General features: G+C 39.3%; 1 protein-coding gene across 12 annotated transcripts in view; it reads right to left on the bottom strand.

Annotated features, from left to right (window-relative positions):
• tns1b (tensin 1b) overlaps window positions 1-18,663 on the bottom strand; it is a 217,433-nt gene that overhangs the window by 56,973 nt on the left and 141,797 nt on the right. For all 12 annotated transcript variants that reach the window (XM_088082949.1, XM_088082959.1, XM_088082948.1 and 9 more), the window contains 8 exons: window positions 11,779-11,828; window positions 7,483-7,654; window positions 6,606-6,656; window positions 5,710-5,832; window positions 3,829-3,893; window positions 2,068-2,151; window positions 308-420; window positions 157-217 (listed from right to left, as the gene is read on the bottom strand). In XM_088082949.1, the coding sequence (XP_087939075.1) occupies window positions 157-217; window positions 308-420; window positions 2,068-2,151; window positions 3,829-3,893; window positions 5,710-5,832; window positions 6,606-6,656; window positions 7,483-7,654; window positions 11,779-11,828 (719 nt within the window). The remainder of the gene's footprint in view (window positions 1-156; window positions 218-307; window positions 421-2,067; window positions 2,152-3,828; window positions 3,894-5,709; window positions 5,833-6,605; window positions 6,657-7,482; window positions 7,655-11,778; window positions 11,829-18,663) is intronic.

The raw sequence follows: 18,663 nt of genomic DNA, 5'->3' as shown, positions 1-18,663 counted from the left end.
CCGGCAGGAGTGAGGTTGGATGTGGATATTAGGGGGCAGGGGAGTTACAATAGAGGCTATAAAGGAAAATCAGGGTTTTTTTTTTATTACTGAGCCATTGTGTACTTGCTATCCCTGGAATCTTGTAAAAGCATTTGAGTATGTTTTAAGACTTACTAGATGCCAGATGTGTACACGGGCTGCATGGCCTGGTAGATTTTCAAAAAAGGACGACAACCTGGAACACAATTTTTAAAAAGTTGTTTAAAAATAAATAATGTTTTTAAAGGTCCTTATGTATGCACGCACATCTGTGCATGACACTCACCTCCTTTAGACTCGAAGTTGGGGATGCCGTGCATGATGACGTGGTGAAGGAACAGGGGTTTGTTGTTGATCTTGATGTGTCCGGAGAGCAAGCCACTGAAGTACTCAACATACCTGCAGAGGTGGAGTAAAGGAAGAAGTAAACATGAAGCTAGGTACCTGTCTGTTAAATTGTATCATGATTCTGCATGTTTTACATCAAAGGGATGAGGGTATAATCCTGTGTTCATCACCACAAGGAGTCTTTGACCTCCAGGCTTTCAACATGTTTTTACGGTAAAGTCAATCAATTCACTCAATACTTTCAAGCTGCACAAAATAATATCAACATTGGATCAACTGGATAAGTGTAATGTGACGAGATTCCATGTAGTGGCAACCCAAAAAGAAGGTGAGTATATTTTAGCAACCCAGCACAGCTTTTGCAGCAGTTTTTGTGTATTTTAGCGACCTGTCAATGCTTTTCCAGCAGCTTTTGTGCCAGCAAACGTTAGTGTTCAAAACTGACCCATTTATGCTTTTTCAGTGATTTTTGTACAGGCAAACGTCAAGTGTTTTAAAGCAACCCATCAGAACTTTTCCAGTGGCTCGAGCTGCTAAAAGTCAGGTTTTTTTAGTAACCCCTGAGCGCTTTTCGTTTTGTGCCACCAATGCAAGTGTTATTAGCGACCCATCGATGCTTTTCAAGCAGCTTTTGTGCAAACGAACGTCAATGTTTTTCAGCAACCCATCAATGCTTTTCCCCCAGCTTTTATGGGGCAAATGTTAATAAGTTTATTTTTGGAACCCATTAGAGTTGTCATTTTTTTTTAGTGAACCGTCAATGCTTTTACAATGGCTTTTGTGCCATAGAATGTGGGTGTTTTTAAGCAACCCGCGAATGCTTTCCCAGTGGCTTTTGTGCTACCAAACATCAATGTTTTTTAGCAAAGCATCAATGCTTTTGTTGCAACTTTTGCGCCAACGTGCTTCAGTGGTTTTATTGCAATCTGACGGTGCTTTTCCATTGGCATTTATGCAGCAAACAGTTGTGTTGTGAAGCAACCTGTTAAATCCTTTTCCACTGGCGTTTGTGCTTCCAAATATAGGCTCATTTTAGCAGCCAATCTATGCTTTTCCAGCTGCCTTTGTGCGAGTAAATGTCAGCACCCCGTTAAAGATTTTCCTCAGCTTTTGTGCAAGTAAATGTTGGCATTTTTAAGCAATCTGTAAACACTTTTCCAGTGGCTTTTATGCTGCTGAACATAAATGAATTTTAGCAACCTGTCATTGCTTTTCCAGCAGCTTTTGCATGTAAATGTGTGTATTTTAAGCCAAAACATGATCTTTTCAAGTCCAAGTGTTTTTTGTGACAAAAAATAACCACACATTAACCACAGCATTATAATCAAAAGTCTTGATGTATCTACTACACAATAACACACAAATGCAATGTAAATGGGTTTGCAGAAATGTGTACTGCTTACACTTTTTCTGGTGAATGATTTGGATGAACACAGCAGATCATTAAGCAGTTAAAGAGCCACAAAGATTTCTCAGGAGTTGGCAGAAAGCAAATCAGAGGAGAGGAGATTGGAGACTGGACAAAAACATTGTTTGCTAACATGTTTGACTTTAACAGTGCAGTCAGCTTATTCTGCTGCCCCCACGTGGCCTTAAAATCAATAAATGCAGCTTTAAGTACTTTTAGTTTGTAGAAAGACTTCTTTGTGGGACAGTTCACTTTGGGTCAAACTCATACTACAAAGAGAGAAGACTGACCTTTTCTGAGACGGCTGTCCTACAGGAAGCACTTTGTCTTCATAGAATCGCTTCATGGCAAACCTGTCCAGAGCCTGGTCAGCACTGCAGCCCGACAGAAAAATAATTGCACACATGAGGTTACTTTCAAAACACTCAGACATCTGAAAAGTCTCCCCACCATGACCCATGCAGACATTTCTTTTAATGCAAAGGCATGTTTCATGCAAAATCCTCCTTCAGCATTCCTAAAGTCAGACATCACGCTGCACACAGGTGTCAGCCCAAAAATAGGCATAGAATTACATCATTTGCACCTGAAAAACTGAACAAGAACATGACACAAAACAATAGGGAAATAATTTTCTGACAAGGTCTTCAGAAATAGATCATGCATATGATTCAGTGTATTTCCTATCACGTCATGCAATACAAGCCAAGTGGATCTGGATCTGAAGATTTTCCATGCAGTACACAGTATTGCAATATTTTCAGAAACATCTGCATTCCCATATGGAAAGTGTCACAGTGTTTTTATGCTCCTTCCCACATTTTGATATTATATTTTCAAAGAGACTTCATACCAGCTTTAAAATGATTTGTGAATGATTTCAAAAACAACAGGAAGTCATGCGCTCTTTTGATTGTTCACAGTTTTGTTGTGTTTACTTGTTTTTGTTTCTCTCTCTTTGATATCTAAAAACAAATCCAATAAAAAAAGAAAGAAAAGCGGGCACTTATGATTTCAGTCTTATGATCCTCTGACGGTTAACGCTAACCTATTGCTTTCTGCTCATAATTTTTTTATCAAACACTTTTCTACTGGATTTCTCCAAATAAAATTGTTGTCCACAGTCTCATGTTCCACCCCTCCTATTTCTGTTCATTACATCTCCATCTGTTCTTCCGATGTGGGCTGCGGTCTTGTGATGATGAACAATGCTGGTTTATCTAGTTTTTCCTCTCATGTCTCCTCCTCATAAGTCCCCTTTCTCCCTGTTTTATTTGTATTCATTTGTTTGTGTTTCTAGAAAATTACTTTTTCTTTCTCCCCTCTCTCCTAAGCATCGTCTACACTTACGGGGATATATTTAAAAAAGTAAAATTTCAATGCGTTTTGGTCTTTCATCCACACACAAAAAGTTTTAGGTCACTCAGAAAAATCTTCTGTTAAACTCTTTCCAGGGTACAGATTTAAAAAAAGAATCGTCATTTTCATTGTTGACTTTTATACAGGGAAAACTGAATTTTTGGCTTGTAACGTCTGTGTGAGCCATTTTCTCCTTTTTGAGGCGTCATAAACAAGGCAACATTTCATGCAATGGAGTACAATGCCAAACTACTGTTAGTATGAACCTGTTAACAGGACTTTTAACATGTCTGTACATACACTTTTTTCATATTTTTTTTTAAACCACATTTAAAAAATGACAAATAAATCTACCTTTTACTGAATGTGCTGCAGAGGTCACTGCAGGGTAATGGCTTACTTTCATGCTCCTGATTTGCTAATGTCTTTTTACTCTTCTTTGCATGGCTTTAGGGTTACAAATATTTCACCGTGTATTGGTATCACATGCTCTTGACAGCGCTTTAATTGTGTTTTTGTGTTTTTATTTGGGCAGATGTTTTTAAAAATATATATGTAAAAGTGATTGTGTGGACAGGGTATTTCTTAAAAACTACTTTTTTTTTACAAAAATACCCTTCTATGTGTGGATTAGTCCTCAAAGTGTGCTGCAACCTTCCCATCTACAGGTGTAGTTAAAATTGTACACCTACCTGGCAGATATGTTGCTATAATGCATGTAGGCTGCCACCACCACTCCAGTCCTGCCTCGGTTACCCTAAAAAGACATCAATCAAACAATAGTCAGATTTCCCCGCCTTGGGTCACAACAAAGCTCAAAGAAAAATTCTTCAAAATCTTTACAGAAAAGAATTTTCTTTCCAGGTTAAGCATTACTAGAGACATGTATTCTGATTGTATTCTGACTTTTAGTCTGCAATTTAGGTCAGAATCCAAAGTTGCAGGATCCTGCATTTATTTTCATTTTGTCTATGAATGGTCATTTCGCTAGGCATTTCATTAGACATCTCCTGTGTTTTATTTGCTAATTTGGCAGTACATCCAACCAGCTTCACAACCACAGACCACAATTAATAACATGTGCAAGCAAAGCATTTCTGCACAAACTGACTAAGGGAAGCTCATCTGCAAACTCATCTTCCTCAGCAGGTTCTTGACCTGTCAGTAGTTTGTCACTGTAACTGATTTAAGGTTGTGTGGCAAATTCAGGAAAATGACATTGTAGACGGCTTATGGAAGTGAAATGAATATTAAGTTTATTGGCAATAGCTCTGGTGGACAATCCTGTAGTCAGCATGCCAATGACATGCTCCCTTAAAACTTGGAGCAGGTAGATGGATTATAGTGGAAAAAGAACCGAACAGAATTTAACAAATTTGTAACCAAAATTTGAAAGAAATGTATCTATTAAAGAGAATTAAAAGTCTGACATCTTTAACAAAAACCTGTAAAAATGTGAGCAAAAACAAAAGCATTGCGTTCAAATTTTTGTCAAGTTTACGAGCCGAAGCGTGATGATATTATTAGAGTTGTTCATTTTGACTTGCTTGCTTCGGAACCACAGAAGACTTATTAAGACTTGTTAGCTAACTGTGAAAATTGGTGGAATACCCCTTTAAAGATCTGCTTACATTAGTAATATCAATTTCAATCTTAAAACATTCTTTATGTGACTATTTATATGATAAAAAATAAACCGGCTGAGCATTGAAAGGGTAGTTCCCTAAGCTAAAGACCAAGCATTTGTTACTATGGCAACATTGCGGATTGCATTCATTTTACATGTCCATTCATCTTTAAAACAAGGGTCACTGTGGAGGATTAATACGTTCCACGTTATAAATATCATGGCCACTTACACAGCGTGGAGCCCAGTGGAAATGATTTGTTGATATGAGAAAACCCAACACAGCCTGCTTCCTTAGTGACCACCACAACCTCCAGGCCCACACTCACACTCATCAGCTGCATTACTCAACCGGCTGTAAAATAACACCAGTTGTTATGGCAGCCAGCTTGTTTGTAACCTCCCTGTGGGAACATAGTGGAATGAGGCAGGGATCCCATGGTTAATTTTGATGTTGCAAAACACAATCAGGGACACACTGGGGTTAACGCGAAAATGATTAGGTATTGCAGTTAGGATCTCGGTCTAGTAGTTGGATATAGTTTTTATGGCCTGTGTCGGCATATCGAGGAGCCAGATTGTGAGTGTGGTTTGCCACAAGGGCATAATGTGATGCAAGTCCATTTTGCCAACAACAGGAAAGTATTGGTCAATCTAGCTTTTATGTTACGAGTTAAAGAGTAAATAAACCGAAGCAGCCATGATGAGCGGCGTGCCTCACTTCCCTAATTTGTGTTTTCCTAACATTCATCCAGCACAACCCAAGCAAAACAAGCACACAGACACACTCCACCCTGAATGTCAGCATTTCACTCAAGGAGAACATCACTACACACACAACAGCTGCAGCCTCAGGAGGTGGGGGTCCTGACAGGAGCCTGAGAGCACCCTCTACTGTCTACACATACTTGTCCCATTCTCACAGCAGCGTCCTCTCGTCTCTCACCTTGTTGTGTATGACCACCACGTTGTGGCTGTCTGCACTCAGCCAGGTGTCCATGGCCTTGCAGATGCTGCAGATTTTGTCTAGAGCAGGAGCATGGTGGTCAGGCCAGCCAAAGTCCAACACCTGAGGAGAGAGGCTGTCAGTCAGACTGATCCTGCTACAATGTAGCACAACTGGAGATATGAGGGCAAAGATCTTAACAAACATTACATGTTAAACACAATGATTTTGATATACTCTGACCAGAGTAAGGTGCAATATCCACCTGGAGAAAATAGAAGTAGCAAGATATGTCTGTGCATGTCGCAGCCTCAGAGACAACCGACACAGAAACACATTACAGGTGGAGTTCATCTTCTCACAGCTCACACTCTGCCTTTTCTTTTACTCTATTTACTCTCTACTAATGGCTTTTATTTTTACATTTGATTCTGTGAATTTGTATATCTAGACAGACAGACAGACAGATAAAATCCTAAAAAAGAAAAGGCACAGTATAGCATATTAAAAAAAATTATTGTATAGCATGTCTAAAAAACCTGAAATCTTGCTAAAAAAAAAAGGATTTCTTTAGAGTTTCCAGAAAACCTTAAAAAAACATGTTATAGTAAAGTGTGTTGAAAAACTAGCATAGCAGGTCTAAAAAAATGAAAAAAAAAAAAAAGGTATAGTGAAGTATGCCAAAAAAGTTTATTTGTATTTTTTGTTGAAAAAAAGGAAAAAGTCATACTATAGTGTTGAATTTTAAAAAATGTATATGGTAATATAGATCTATAATGCAGGCACACACAAGTATGTAAACATAATAAATGTATATATGTACTGCAATAATTTATACATGTACTACATAAATGTATATATGGAGGAGAGGAGAGGAGAGGAGAGGAGAACTTTACCTTTGGATTAAGTTGGCTGATGTCATAGCGCTTCTCACTGAGGTTGAACAGCTGAGGAAGAGGCAAAAATAAATTATAAATGCTACTTAATTATATATTTAGAGAGAAGAAGAAATGCTTTATTATACATTATTTAATTTGCTCTCATGGTGATCATTCTTTACACTAACAAAGGTCACACAAAGTTTCAAATAATTAGGTATGTACAAATGTAAAAATATATATATATATATATATATATATATATATAAACACAATGTTTAAACATTTGCTGTTGTGTTTTTGGTTTTAGAAATGTTTCAGAAACAGCAGGGGAAGGAAAAACTCACTATCACGCTAACTTGTAAGACTTTTTCTGATGAAACTTTAAATTTCTCTTTGAACAGATCTGCAGTACCAAGATATACTTGCTAAGCCATTATTGGAAAATCACCACTTTGGGGAGGGTGTTTAGCAAATCGTCAATACCTGTTGTTTACTAGGGGTGCGCCACAGGGATCAATTCTTGGCCATCTTCTGTTCACTATTTAAATGAATGGTGCGTAAACACTCTTTTACACACATACAAAGGTGGTGGTAGGTGTTGAGACTTAAAAAGGTGAACACGAATTTTGAGTGTTGACTGTTCGGCTTGACAGCAGTAGCAGCCACTGAACATCAGACTGCAATAAAAACAGCATCAGATGTACAGAGATGTAATACATAACCGCTGTGTTATGTGACTGTGTGTGTAGATATTTGGGTCTAAAAGAGATCAGCTGATGATCAGCTGAGCAGGGCAGCTCGACTGACTCTTTTTTAAAGCTATTTACTTATTTTGAAAGTGAATTACTGTCTTCCTGCCAGAATCATCCAGATGCAAACAGGAAAATTGTACCAGGTAATTGTGGCCATGTTTGGAGCGCAGCATGGAGGCGACCTCCCGCAGGTTGGCAGCATAGCTCTGCTCCTCCACGCTGCTGGGGAAGGAGACGGAGATGATTCTCTCTGTGATGTAGATCAGGTCCAACTCGTAGCTCTCCTCCAGGGCCTGCAGCAGACTCACACTCCTATCAGAGATACAGACAAGCATTTAACCTCCAGTGTGAAGATTCAATCTGCACTCAGCAATTTTTCATATCAATGGCCCCACTTAACAGAAATAAAACTGAGGTGGACTGCTGCAGTGCAAAAGATAGCTCGGAATTAAATACCCAGAAGTAATGCAGCACATGTGATTTATGCACATGTGCTTGTGTTTGTCAGATCAGCTGATCACTTTAACCATGGCATGCCCAAGACAAGAGTACCTAAAGACCTAAAGCTGGTGTCTTCATGCTTTCTCTAGTATTTCACCACCGGAAAGATCTTTTCATGAAACTAGGCTGTCTCTGCAGTAGAAAGATGCAAATATCTCACACCACATAACTCTGGCAAGAAAGTCTTTAGAACTATCAAAAAATCTGAGCTTTGCTGACAATTATTGGGACAGGTGGAATCAAAATTGTCTTGATTCCTGTGTAGCTTGAACCCTCATTATGCAATGACCTCACTGTTTATAAGAAAAATTTCCTAAGTGTTGTTTTTAAAGGTGTACAGGCATTAAATGCATTCCTTTCATGTACTGAGAGAAATATGGCCAAAACGAAAAGATTAAGCATAAATTCCCAAAAATCTTCTCGTGAACAACTAATTCAGATGGTGTCATTGTCACATGACACATTCCAGCAATTTAATACGGACCTCTATCATTCCATATCCAAAGAGTCACTGATTGAGATCCAGAGCATAAAAAATGTGTCTGTTTACTTCTCAACGTCATGAATGTCCTCGCTACAGCAAATTACATCTTAGATTCAGCTGAACACACAACGCAACACTGTTCTGCAAGACACAAATATCCTAATATGGAAGAGGCAACACACCACATAAATACCATATTCACAATGACATCATTTCATCCCAGAGGGGCTCATACTGGCCTCCAAAAACTAAGCTCTCCCCTCTGTGTTTAACACATGTTATGTTTTCAGACTTTGGCTGCCTGTGCAGGGAAACAGGAGAAATTGATTAAACATGCCGGATTATGAAAATATCACAGCATAGCAAGGATTACAGTAGGTGTGCACCTCATAGACTAAACAAAAATGTGATGGTCTTTGGGGGACTTGAGTCAAATCAGGTCAGAAATGTGTCGAAAGAGGAAGAAAGGGACTGTAAAGGAACTGTTCACCAAAATAATGCAGTCACTTACAATTCATTCACACAATGTCAAAATTCCTTGATTAAACTGTAATTTAGTCTCAGACTGTACTAAAAACTGACAATAACAGAGCAAAAAAAGCACAAAGTTATTGTCAAATGTCTCCAAAAAGCTAGCGCACCTAATTCTAATGTCGACTGATTTCATTGGGAGTTCAAAATCCAACACTCATCTCCCAGTCCCCCAGTTATTGCGGTTGTTGCAGAAATAAACCTGCTAATGTTTTGAACATTCATCGCTATGCTTCTAGGAGTGTTATTGCGAGGGGAGAAGTCAACTCAATGAAAACACAATTATCTTGCAATTATGTTTTTGACATTTTGAAAATATTGCTTCAGTTTTGCACAAATCTGTGATGGAAACCCAACTTTTGACAAGGTTTTGGGGTGAACTATTTCTTTAAATACCAGGGATATTGTCTTTTTTAGATCTTGTCTAAAAGACTTGTCTACAGAGAATGCGGACAGTGAGATGAAGAGGTTAAGGGCGAGGCGTCTGGGCCCTTGTGGCTCAGACTGCAGCATAGTTCCCACATTTGTCAGCAGTGAGTGGCCCCTGAGGAAATTGCTCATATGTCTGGGAGAGAAGAACTCTCCAGGTTTATTATACAGGCACTGTAACCTGTTCTGTACTGAACATCTGGAGCCACTCAGAACTTGCTTACTGGAAATTATTCATTACAAGCGATAGAGGAGAAACTGATATGTCACACATTTTCTCTCCCACGCGTTGCAATAAACATCACACTTTCAGTTTTTTCAGATTTTTTTGTTTGTGATTTGCCAAAAGTTTGTATTTATATCTTTATATCTTTACCTGTATCTGTATAACATTCTTTTCTTATTTTTCATCTTTTCTAGTATTTCCTTTCCTCCTCTGCTTCCCTCTCTGTCTCTGCATATGTATGTCTCTGGCCTCTGGGTGCAGTCGGGGGCCGATATAGACCTGTGGTTTGGTCCTCTTCCAGATCCACCAGCATGCTCTGACCGGCCGAGCGCCAACCTGCTTCTCATCAGCTGCAGAGATGAAGCGATTGCTCTTTTTCTGCGTTTAAAGAATGACGCATTATCTCCCCACGCTCAATTTCAGCGCTGCGGTGATCTCATTTGTGCATTTGGACAAACACCAACTGTGAAGTCGGAATGTTTTATCAGGAAACCTGAGACACGAGGCTGTAAAACATCCCACCAGATATTTCTTGGTAATAAAAAGTGGACAACCGAGACTCCTATTCAAAATACAGAAAGCCCAGCTTGACCCCATACTGGACTTCCTGATGTTGAATATCTTCACTTTCTCATGATCTCAGGGGTCAATGATCTGTCTAAATTAAACTAAAAGTATTTAGACGGAACTGATCATCTTTTTCTGTACTATATGTCAACATAGCAAAAGATTAGATACTTATTCTTTCTGCACCATGTGTAATCATTGTTTTGTTAAATGAACAATGAATCAATTTTTTGTAAAGTTTGTCTCATGTAATGACAACACCATAGGGAATAATCACCAAACTCTGAGAAGCCTTAGAACTCTCAGAGCTTTTTAGCAGTTTTAGCTCATTGTTTTGGTTTTTGGGCTCAGAAATTAAACTCTCCCTGACCTTGCTTCCCACAGTAGTAGAGCAAGAAAAAAAACTCTCAACTCTGTTACACTTTAGAAGCAGAAAATTTGATTGTCTGCAATGTTTTTAAACTTGTACATTAATTTAACCCTTTAAACAGGTTTTTAAGGTTTTTTTCAATTTTCTTTTCAAAATACAGAAATGTGAAATTATCATATTGGCATCGTCCGTACTGTAAAAGTATTTGTTGTATCTTGAAAATGTTAGTTTCCAGGTTGCCTTAAATGTTTAGGTTGACTGAATAGAAGAGGACAAGTAGAATCACAACAAAATTATCTCAACTTGTCTCCTCAAATTCTGTCGATTTAAAATTTTAAAGCAGCTCGGACACTAACTTGTTTAAGTTAAAACAAATAGTTTATTTTTTACAGTGCATGAAAAACAGGTAATTAGCTGTTGTCAGTGTTGGCTGACAAAAATCTATACCATGCATCCCCAATAAGAATGACCTACATTACATTTCATTTTGTAAGAATTTAGGCATAATATTTACAGTGTTATGCACATTTCCAAATCAAAACGTCCAAAACGTCTTCGCAATAGTGTATAACATGTTATGTTTGGGAATGAATGACATTGTTTTCTGTGGTGCATTTGTGTACAACCAGCTGAGAAAATTTCAAAAACGTACCAAAAAACTAAACAGTGTCTATACTATGTTTATTTCCTCAAACTATTTTGCATTGTGGATAAGGGCGTGTTATCCGTGCATCAGCTGCATTGTTCAGCACAAACCTCCATACAGATGAAAACGTTATCAGAATGAAAATAAGCCTGTCTGGGCTCATTAGTTTGATTGGATACCTTCATTTAGCTCGAACATTACATAAGAGACAACTGTTATGACTGCTGTTCTGCACTTTTAAAAAGCCTTTGATTTTCCCTTTTTATGGATGGAGAATGACTGCATCAAACACTCTGCATGTGCTGTTAAAAGACGTATCCGAACTGTTTTTATAACTCTGTATCAACCCTCTGACTCGCTGCCAGGGACTCAAACTGTCACTCAAGCTGAGCGCAGCACCTCAGCATGACCTGTCGTGGTGTCAAGTTTTACACATTAATTACACAACTGACAACATCTGTGACTCCCCAGGGACCGAGGCGAGAGGGGCCGACACCAAATATTTTTGTATCCAACATAACAGTGTGAGGTCTAGTTCAGTGACAGGGCATGTTGCTTCGCTAATTCCACGGGTCAAATCGACAAATATCAGATTACATCAAAGCGTTTAATTTCAAATGCTTCATATTTTGAACTGAATGAAGCCTTTTATGGGAAAGTTATAGAAGAGAAGTGTTCCTACCTGGATGGTCTGCGCCGGGACTCCATGCTCTTTGAAGACTTTGTTGAGCCCTGCAAAACACATAGGGGAACAGAGTAGCTTTAAGGCACGCCTATGTATATAACTTACAAATTTAACAACAGTATATTCAACAAATTTTATATTTTCATTATCAATTAATTGCTTTGTGAATAATATGTCAGAAAGCAGTGAAAGTGTTCTCATGTGGTATGTATTATTCAACCAATAGTTGAATACATATCACAAAGAAGAAAGTATCAAATTCTCACATCAAATAAGAATGAAATCAGCAATTGTTTTTTTTCCTTCAAAATAAAAGATTAAAAAATTATTCAGTGATCAAAACAATTGCCAATTATTTTTCTGGCTTTGGACGAATCAATTATAGTGACACACCAGGTGAAAACATTTTAAGCATTTTAAGATTTTGGGCTATTTTGTTTCCATAACGTCTTTTTTCAAACTGGTGGTAAGACAAAATCCAAAATACATATTTAGGTTTCCATTTTAGTTCAGATTTTTGTTTTGGAAATGTAATCATAAAGTGCCTATTTAATAAGATCATGTCTAAATTGCATATTTAAAAATAAAATTTCTGAAAATTTGCAATACAAAAAAGTAACAGTTTTAATGTACAATAAGTCATCAACTGGGGAAGTTTAATAATGATATCTGTTAATTAATGTTTTTACCCGTGTCTAATATGATTTTCTTTCAGTTTTACAATACATATCATTTAGAGCTGTTTTCTAAAAATGAGTTTTCTGCAGCACTGACATACACCAAACTTTCCACCTTCTAACCCTATATATATACAGTGTATATATAGAGAAAAATCTGCATTACAGTATATATATAAAATGTATTTTTCATGGCTCTTCTTTATTATGACAACAAAGTCACAGGAGTTTCGAACCTGACTTAATCAAATGTTCAAATTGTTGATCTGGAAATGTATACAAGTCTGCATATTTTATTAGAAAATTCATTGTTTGCATATCTAAACATAACATTTAAGAAAACTAGTAATAATAAAAAAACATTGATCTCACTGTTAGCAATCAACTTTTGCAGACAACTTTTCTACACACTTCTTTTTCTAACAATTTCTCACTTCTCCATTTTTGACTTCTCCATCCTCTTTTTCCAAGTAAACTGCTATTATTTTGTTCCAGCTGAGAACCAACTTTTTGGGTGCTGAATCAATTTATTTTTGGTCAAAATATTCTTAGTGTTTCAAAATTAGATGCAGGAAGCAAAATGGAACCAGTTCCATGTAAACGGAAAAGGGGTAAATGTGGCTGAAATGAGCCTGAATGAGGGGTCAAACCCATATATGAACCAACTAGCTGCAATGATATGATGTAAATCAGCATAACAGCCAGAGTCATGCAGTTTGAAATTGTATTCATCCTTGCAAAAATAAACATGTTTCTTCACCCTATATTTAAGACCACATTTTGCGCAAAGTCTGCAAAGTGCACCTTGCGCGTACGATGTTGTGCAGTTCGTGTGAGCACGGCGTCACATGGCACCCTCACAAAGCTAAGCAGCTCAGAGGCGCTTGCAGAGGAAGTGTGGCTGAAGGTGATTGACTGTGTTTAGCTCCACTGTGCCTCATCTGCTGTCTCCCCCTCACACCAACTCGAGCAGGGGGGGGGAGGTCAAAGGCCATGTGGACTTGTGCACTCCCCTGTGGTGTTTAGGTCACATGTACGCAGGAGGGGGCTGTTATCCATCATCATCCATTAGATCAGACTGGCTGGCTGAGCATCTGTGTCAAGAGCACCGCTCGCCTCAGCGGATGACTTTCAGCCTGCTCTGCTCTCCCAATGCCCAACTGTCTGACAGTGTGCACATTCAAAACTAACTGAGTATGTCCAGTGTATTTGTGTGTAGATATAGAAGTATTTCACTTATGCTCCACACTGAAATGAGAATGTTTTTGTTCAAGTTTTCAATTTCTACATGAATTCATGAAGGGTTATGTTAAACATTTATAATGCTTGGTGGTCTACTGCTCCATCTCCTCAGACAGAGTACTCTCTGCTGCTCCGAGAGTGTGGTGTAGTGAAAAATCCAAGGTACATTCCAACGCCGACTCCAAATTAACAAAAGGTCTAAATTGTGCCAGAATGCTGTCGGGCACTCTGAGTGAGTATTGCACCCTTGATTGCAGGGATAAGTAAGAAAGATGCAAATATTACAACAGATTGGCTGTTTCTTACCAAAAAAAAGAAAAAGAAGAAAGAAATCCATAAATTATTCAAAAGGCAAGCTCAAGATCTTCCAGTATTCCACGTATTGGTTGAATTTGTGATCAAATTCTTGGAAAGGATTGAATGAATACAAATTGCCAAAAACTGTGTCATTTACAAATCAGATGATACAGAGTTGGACAATGTTTGTTTCTGTCCCAGCGAATTCACTTAATTTCAACAAATTCTGCGCACCATCCCTTTGCTCCATTTTACATCGTATTCACATGAGTCTGTGGCCCCAATGAGGGCCACACAAAGCAAATCCTCCATTTTCTGCCTGTGCTTTGGCCTAAACGTTTCAGCATGTTGCCAGGGGCTGTAAAGTGCAGAGTCGCCAAAGGAGGACAGAGATGAATGAGCAAGAAACAATCTAAAAGAGAGGGTTCAGAGACTGACGCAGAGCATGAGGAGGGCTGGGAGTGCTTGTGTTGAGTGGAGCTCTGGGACTTATTGTGCACCAAAGTCAGGAAAAGCCCAAAGCACTCTTAAATGGACCTCTGTGAGGTAAGCAGAACATCCTCCAATTTTTATTTTAACAAGTTAAACACATCTGAGAAATCCCATTAAGTTGGATGCCAACATGCACTACATAGTGCACCACTTCTGCCAGCATGCAAACAAATATTTTAACCCTTTGAAACCTGACCAAAGTGGTTGATTTCTTGCAAAAACACATTGAAAGGGCAATGAGCAATTTAACAACATATGGCCAAAAATTTGTGAGAAAGTTACATGAAAATTGCCTGAAAATTATTCATATTTCTCTGTAACATAAATTTAAATATATAATTATAATATTTGAATATGGCTTTATGGACATTTTCCTTGTTTTGTTTTTTTAAATTCCACACTTAAAAAAAAGAAAAATATAATTTCAGGTCTTTTTTCTTGTCACCCTTTACTGATTTCTTGCACTTTGTGGTACACTTCTTGCCAAATTGCTCACTGCCTTTCGCCCATTATTTTGAAAGAAATCAAACCATTTTGCTCAGTTTACAAAGTGTTACACAGTTTGCAAAAAGTGTATGAACACAGCACAAGAATACTGATGTCGATCTGGGTCTCAAAGGATTATTTAGAGAGTTTGGTGGAGATGGTATTTATATCGGGCTGCAAAGATGGCAGTTAATTCATAGTTTTTGTTTCAAATTAGTCTGAATTGGTGATCAGAGATTTTTATGAGCCGCAATATTTATGTCAAAGTGCAACCATCTGGCTGAATTAAAGCGTAGTGAAGCTACGACCGCTCATAAGACAATAACTTTCTCTGTGGTCATCGATGTTTCTCTCAGTGAAAAACTGAAACACATCATGATGTTGAAACATCTATGAATGGCGTGTTCATTTTCTAGGAAGATTTGAGGTCGAAGCTCCTGAACATCCCAAACTCTGCACCCTACGACCAGTTTCTGTTTTGAGAAGTTGTGTTAGGGAGGAGAGGGGGAGGAGGGGAGGTAGTTGGTAAGGAGGAGGAGGAGGAGGAGGAGGAGGAGGAGGAGGTGGGAACTGGAGTGGGGGGTCCGGCAGGCCTGTTTCCAGATGAAAACCATCTGCGGAGGTTGACTTTACAAGCAGGCCATTCAAATTAAGCATCTGAGAAAGAGCAAAGGAGCGAAGGAGGGAGGGAAGGAGCGAGGGAGGAAGCTGTTGGGGGCTGGTAAAGTCCGAGACAAGAGACGAGAGAAACTATTATAACAAAGAAACAAGCGATGAAGGAGCAAGCAAGAGTTCCAAGCTACAAGACTCGTGTCAACTAAATCCATCCAACCACCCGTCCACTCCACCGAGTCCTACCTTCCTGAAAAGGTAGCCTGTACTCCATCGCCATGCCCCCCTCAGAGAGGAGAGCCGCCTTCTCAAAGACCCTCCTCGGTTCATCTCTGGAGAGCTCCCTCTGCCTCTCACTGCTTTCTGTCCGGCAGTGAAGTTTCCTCCGTGAAACCTCTCCCTTTTTTCTCTGACAGCAGAAGAGAAAAAAAACACCAAGGGCTCTATTTTGGGCAGCTGCCTGCAGTGGGCCACTGCATGCTCCTCCACAACTCCTCGTCTCCGTCTTCTGTCCGCTCTGTCTTCTGCCTTCCTTCTCTGCCTCTCTGACTGTGTCGGCCACCCTCCCCCCTCCCACTCAGCCTCCCATCACGTTATCTCTCCCCCTCATATTCAACTTTTCCCTCCCTCTCTCAGTCTTTCTCATCTTTGCGTGGATCTAAACTGCAACTTTTTCTATCTCTTGAGTCAAACATGGGGTGTGATGCATGTTTTCACACACAAGCACACAAAAATCAGCTGACTGGAGCTCTTTAGCACTCTGTGTCTGAAGTCATGTCGAGTCAAATGGGTAGATTCAGTTGTGAAATCTTTGACTTTAAGATGGATGTAACCTTTGCACAGATGAAGTTTATAATGACAGTATCATATCTAAGTATTATAAGTGTTCAACTTCTCTATATTTCCTGTCCTTTTCTCACCTCTCTGTCACAAATACTGTGCAAGACAAATAAAAAATCACAAAGGCTGAGGAATCTCTCAGCAAAGTTTTGCTTTGTTTGACCCTTTGAAACCCGAAATCAGAAGTTATTATATTACTTATATTACTGACGTAATAATTTGTGCCAAAGCATTACAAATCATACAATTCTAATTAAAAATAGCATTGCATTTCTTTCTCTCTCTCTCTCTAAAACTAATTTTCAGATCATATTTCGTCACCTTTACCTAATCTCTTGCTGTTGGTGAGACATCTCTTGCCAAGATAAGTCACTCATTGCCTTTTCAGTGATGTTCACAAAAGCAGTCAAACCAATTTGTTCAGTTTTCAAAGATATGTGAGGCATCTGAACGCACCACAAGAAACCTGATGCCGTTCCAGGTTTCAAAGGGTTACATTTATATGAGTTAAAAACTTAAAGTCAACACAAGAACACCAAACCCACCAAAGTACAAACTGATCCAGCGAAGCCAGAGAGGAGCTCATGGAGTCATAAGACGAATCCTTTCGATGCTCCGAGGCGATGAAGTGTGGGACAAACCTCACAGAGCAATGACACAGCAAACGGCCGTGACCAGACAGCAGCAGCTGCACTCATGCATGTACGCTCACAACACATGCATACTGCACAGACAGTACGTGTGAAAGAGACGTTCCTTAAATCACACGTGTCTAATCACTGTGTGTTTCAGGCTTGGCTCCTTAGTTAAGGTGCAAATTATGACCTGTGAGGGAAAAACTCATGAGCCGTGTATGATACCAAGCTCCCGCATGACAGAGGCAAAGAAGCTTTGGCTCTGCTTTACTACACTGTGTGAGAAAACTGAGGAATAACACAGGGAATGCCAATAAAAGCAGCCCCACACACACACACACACACACACACACACACACACACACACACAGGCACACTGGTGCATTTGTGTTTATTTTGGTCTTTGTGGAGTGGGCACATGGCTTTGGGTGGTAACTCGAAATCGGTTACTTGATCCTTCCTTTTCCAGACAAAATACAATTTGCAGGAAGTTGCGTCACAGACGACAAGCGGCAAGTGAGTCCAAAGCTATTTTCTGTGTGACCTAACTCGCATGTGGAGGAGAGAGAGGTTCCCCCGAAGCCATCAGAACTATTTCATTAAAGCTCCATCAATGTTTATAAAACAACCGTATGTCGGCGTAAGGATGATATCATGGAATTAGTCAAGTGTGTTTTATTACCCATCTCTCCCTGGGGTGTCTGGGCTGAAATCTAATACATAAATGGTGAAAGCCAGACACAGCACCGATGTATAGAGACACTGCGACATTCAAGGATGTGTCCTTGTCAAGCAATTGTGACTAAATGTGTTTTCCAATATGTGCTGCAGCAAATTACAGTTTGCAACAGGCTGAATGTGATGCAGGCCAGTAGTGAAGCATGCTGTATGCTCACAGTAGCAGTACCTACGACTTATTTATCCTTTTATTAAGCAGAAAAGTCCAACTGAGATACAATATCTCTATCAGGAAGTCAATCAATCAACCTTTTATTTGTTACATGGAATTATACGAGGTACAACTCCAAATGTGATCCCATCTGCTTCTTTTTGCAACTCCTTACATTGTTTGCTTGAGCCTTAATTTTCCATTATCCTGGATGGTTCTGGTAATCCATAGTTTCTGGTTGTGGAATGATTTAAAGGTCCAAAAATGTCAGAAGCAACTCTGCTCTGAAGCCACTTCTGAATGGCGTATAGCAGTGATCCACTGCGGGAGCAGGACAGCAACTCACATTCCCACCACACCAGTCCTTGGTCACTATAAAGCACATGCCTTCTTTTATTCTCTCGTCAGAGTGCTCCACTCTGTCGGATCGTCATGCAGAAATAGACCGTTCCCGATATGTTTTCCAATGCCTGGACAGTGGCTAGAGGGCTACTGGATCAGCTGGTGCCCATTCTTCTCCATCTTTTTGTCGATGTTTACATAAAAACTTGATCTTGAGACAAGTCAGCAGGAGAGCTCACAGATTGGTGAGTTGGCTTCTTCATCCCCACGCCACCACCATCCAAAGCTAACCACAAGAAGCACCTCCAACACTTGCAAGACAGAACCTACACTTTATAACAATTTTAGGGGAGCTCATGGAGAGGCGACT

The sequence above is a fragment of the Plectropomus leopardus genome, chromosome 10 (assembly GCF_026936395.1).
Source record: "Plectropomus leopardus strain MGB_pleo_1.0 chromosome 10, ASM2693639v1, whole genome shotgun sequence".
NCBI lineage: Eukaryota > Metazoa > Chordata > Actinopteri > Perciformes > Serranidae > Plectropomus > Plectropomus leopardus.
Note: the sequence above shows the minus strand (reverse complement) of the source record. Positions and strands in the feature narration are given on the sequence as shown.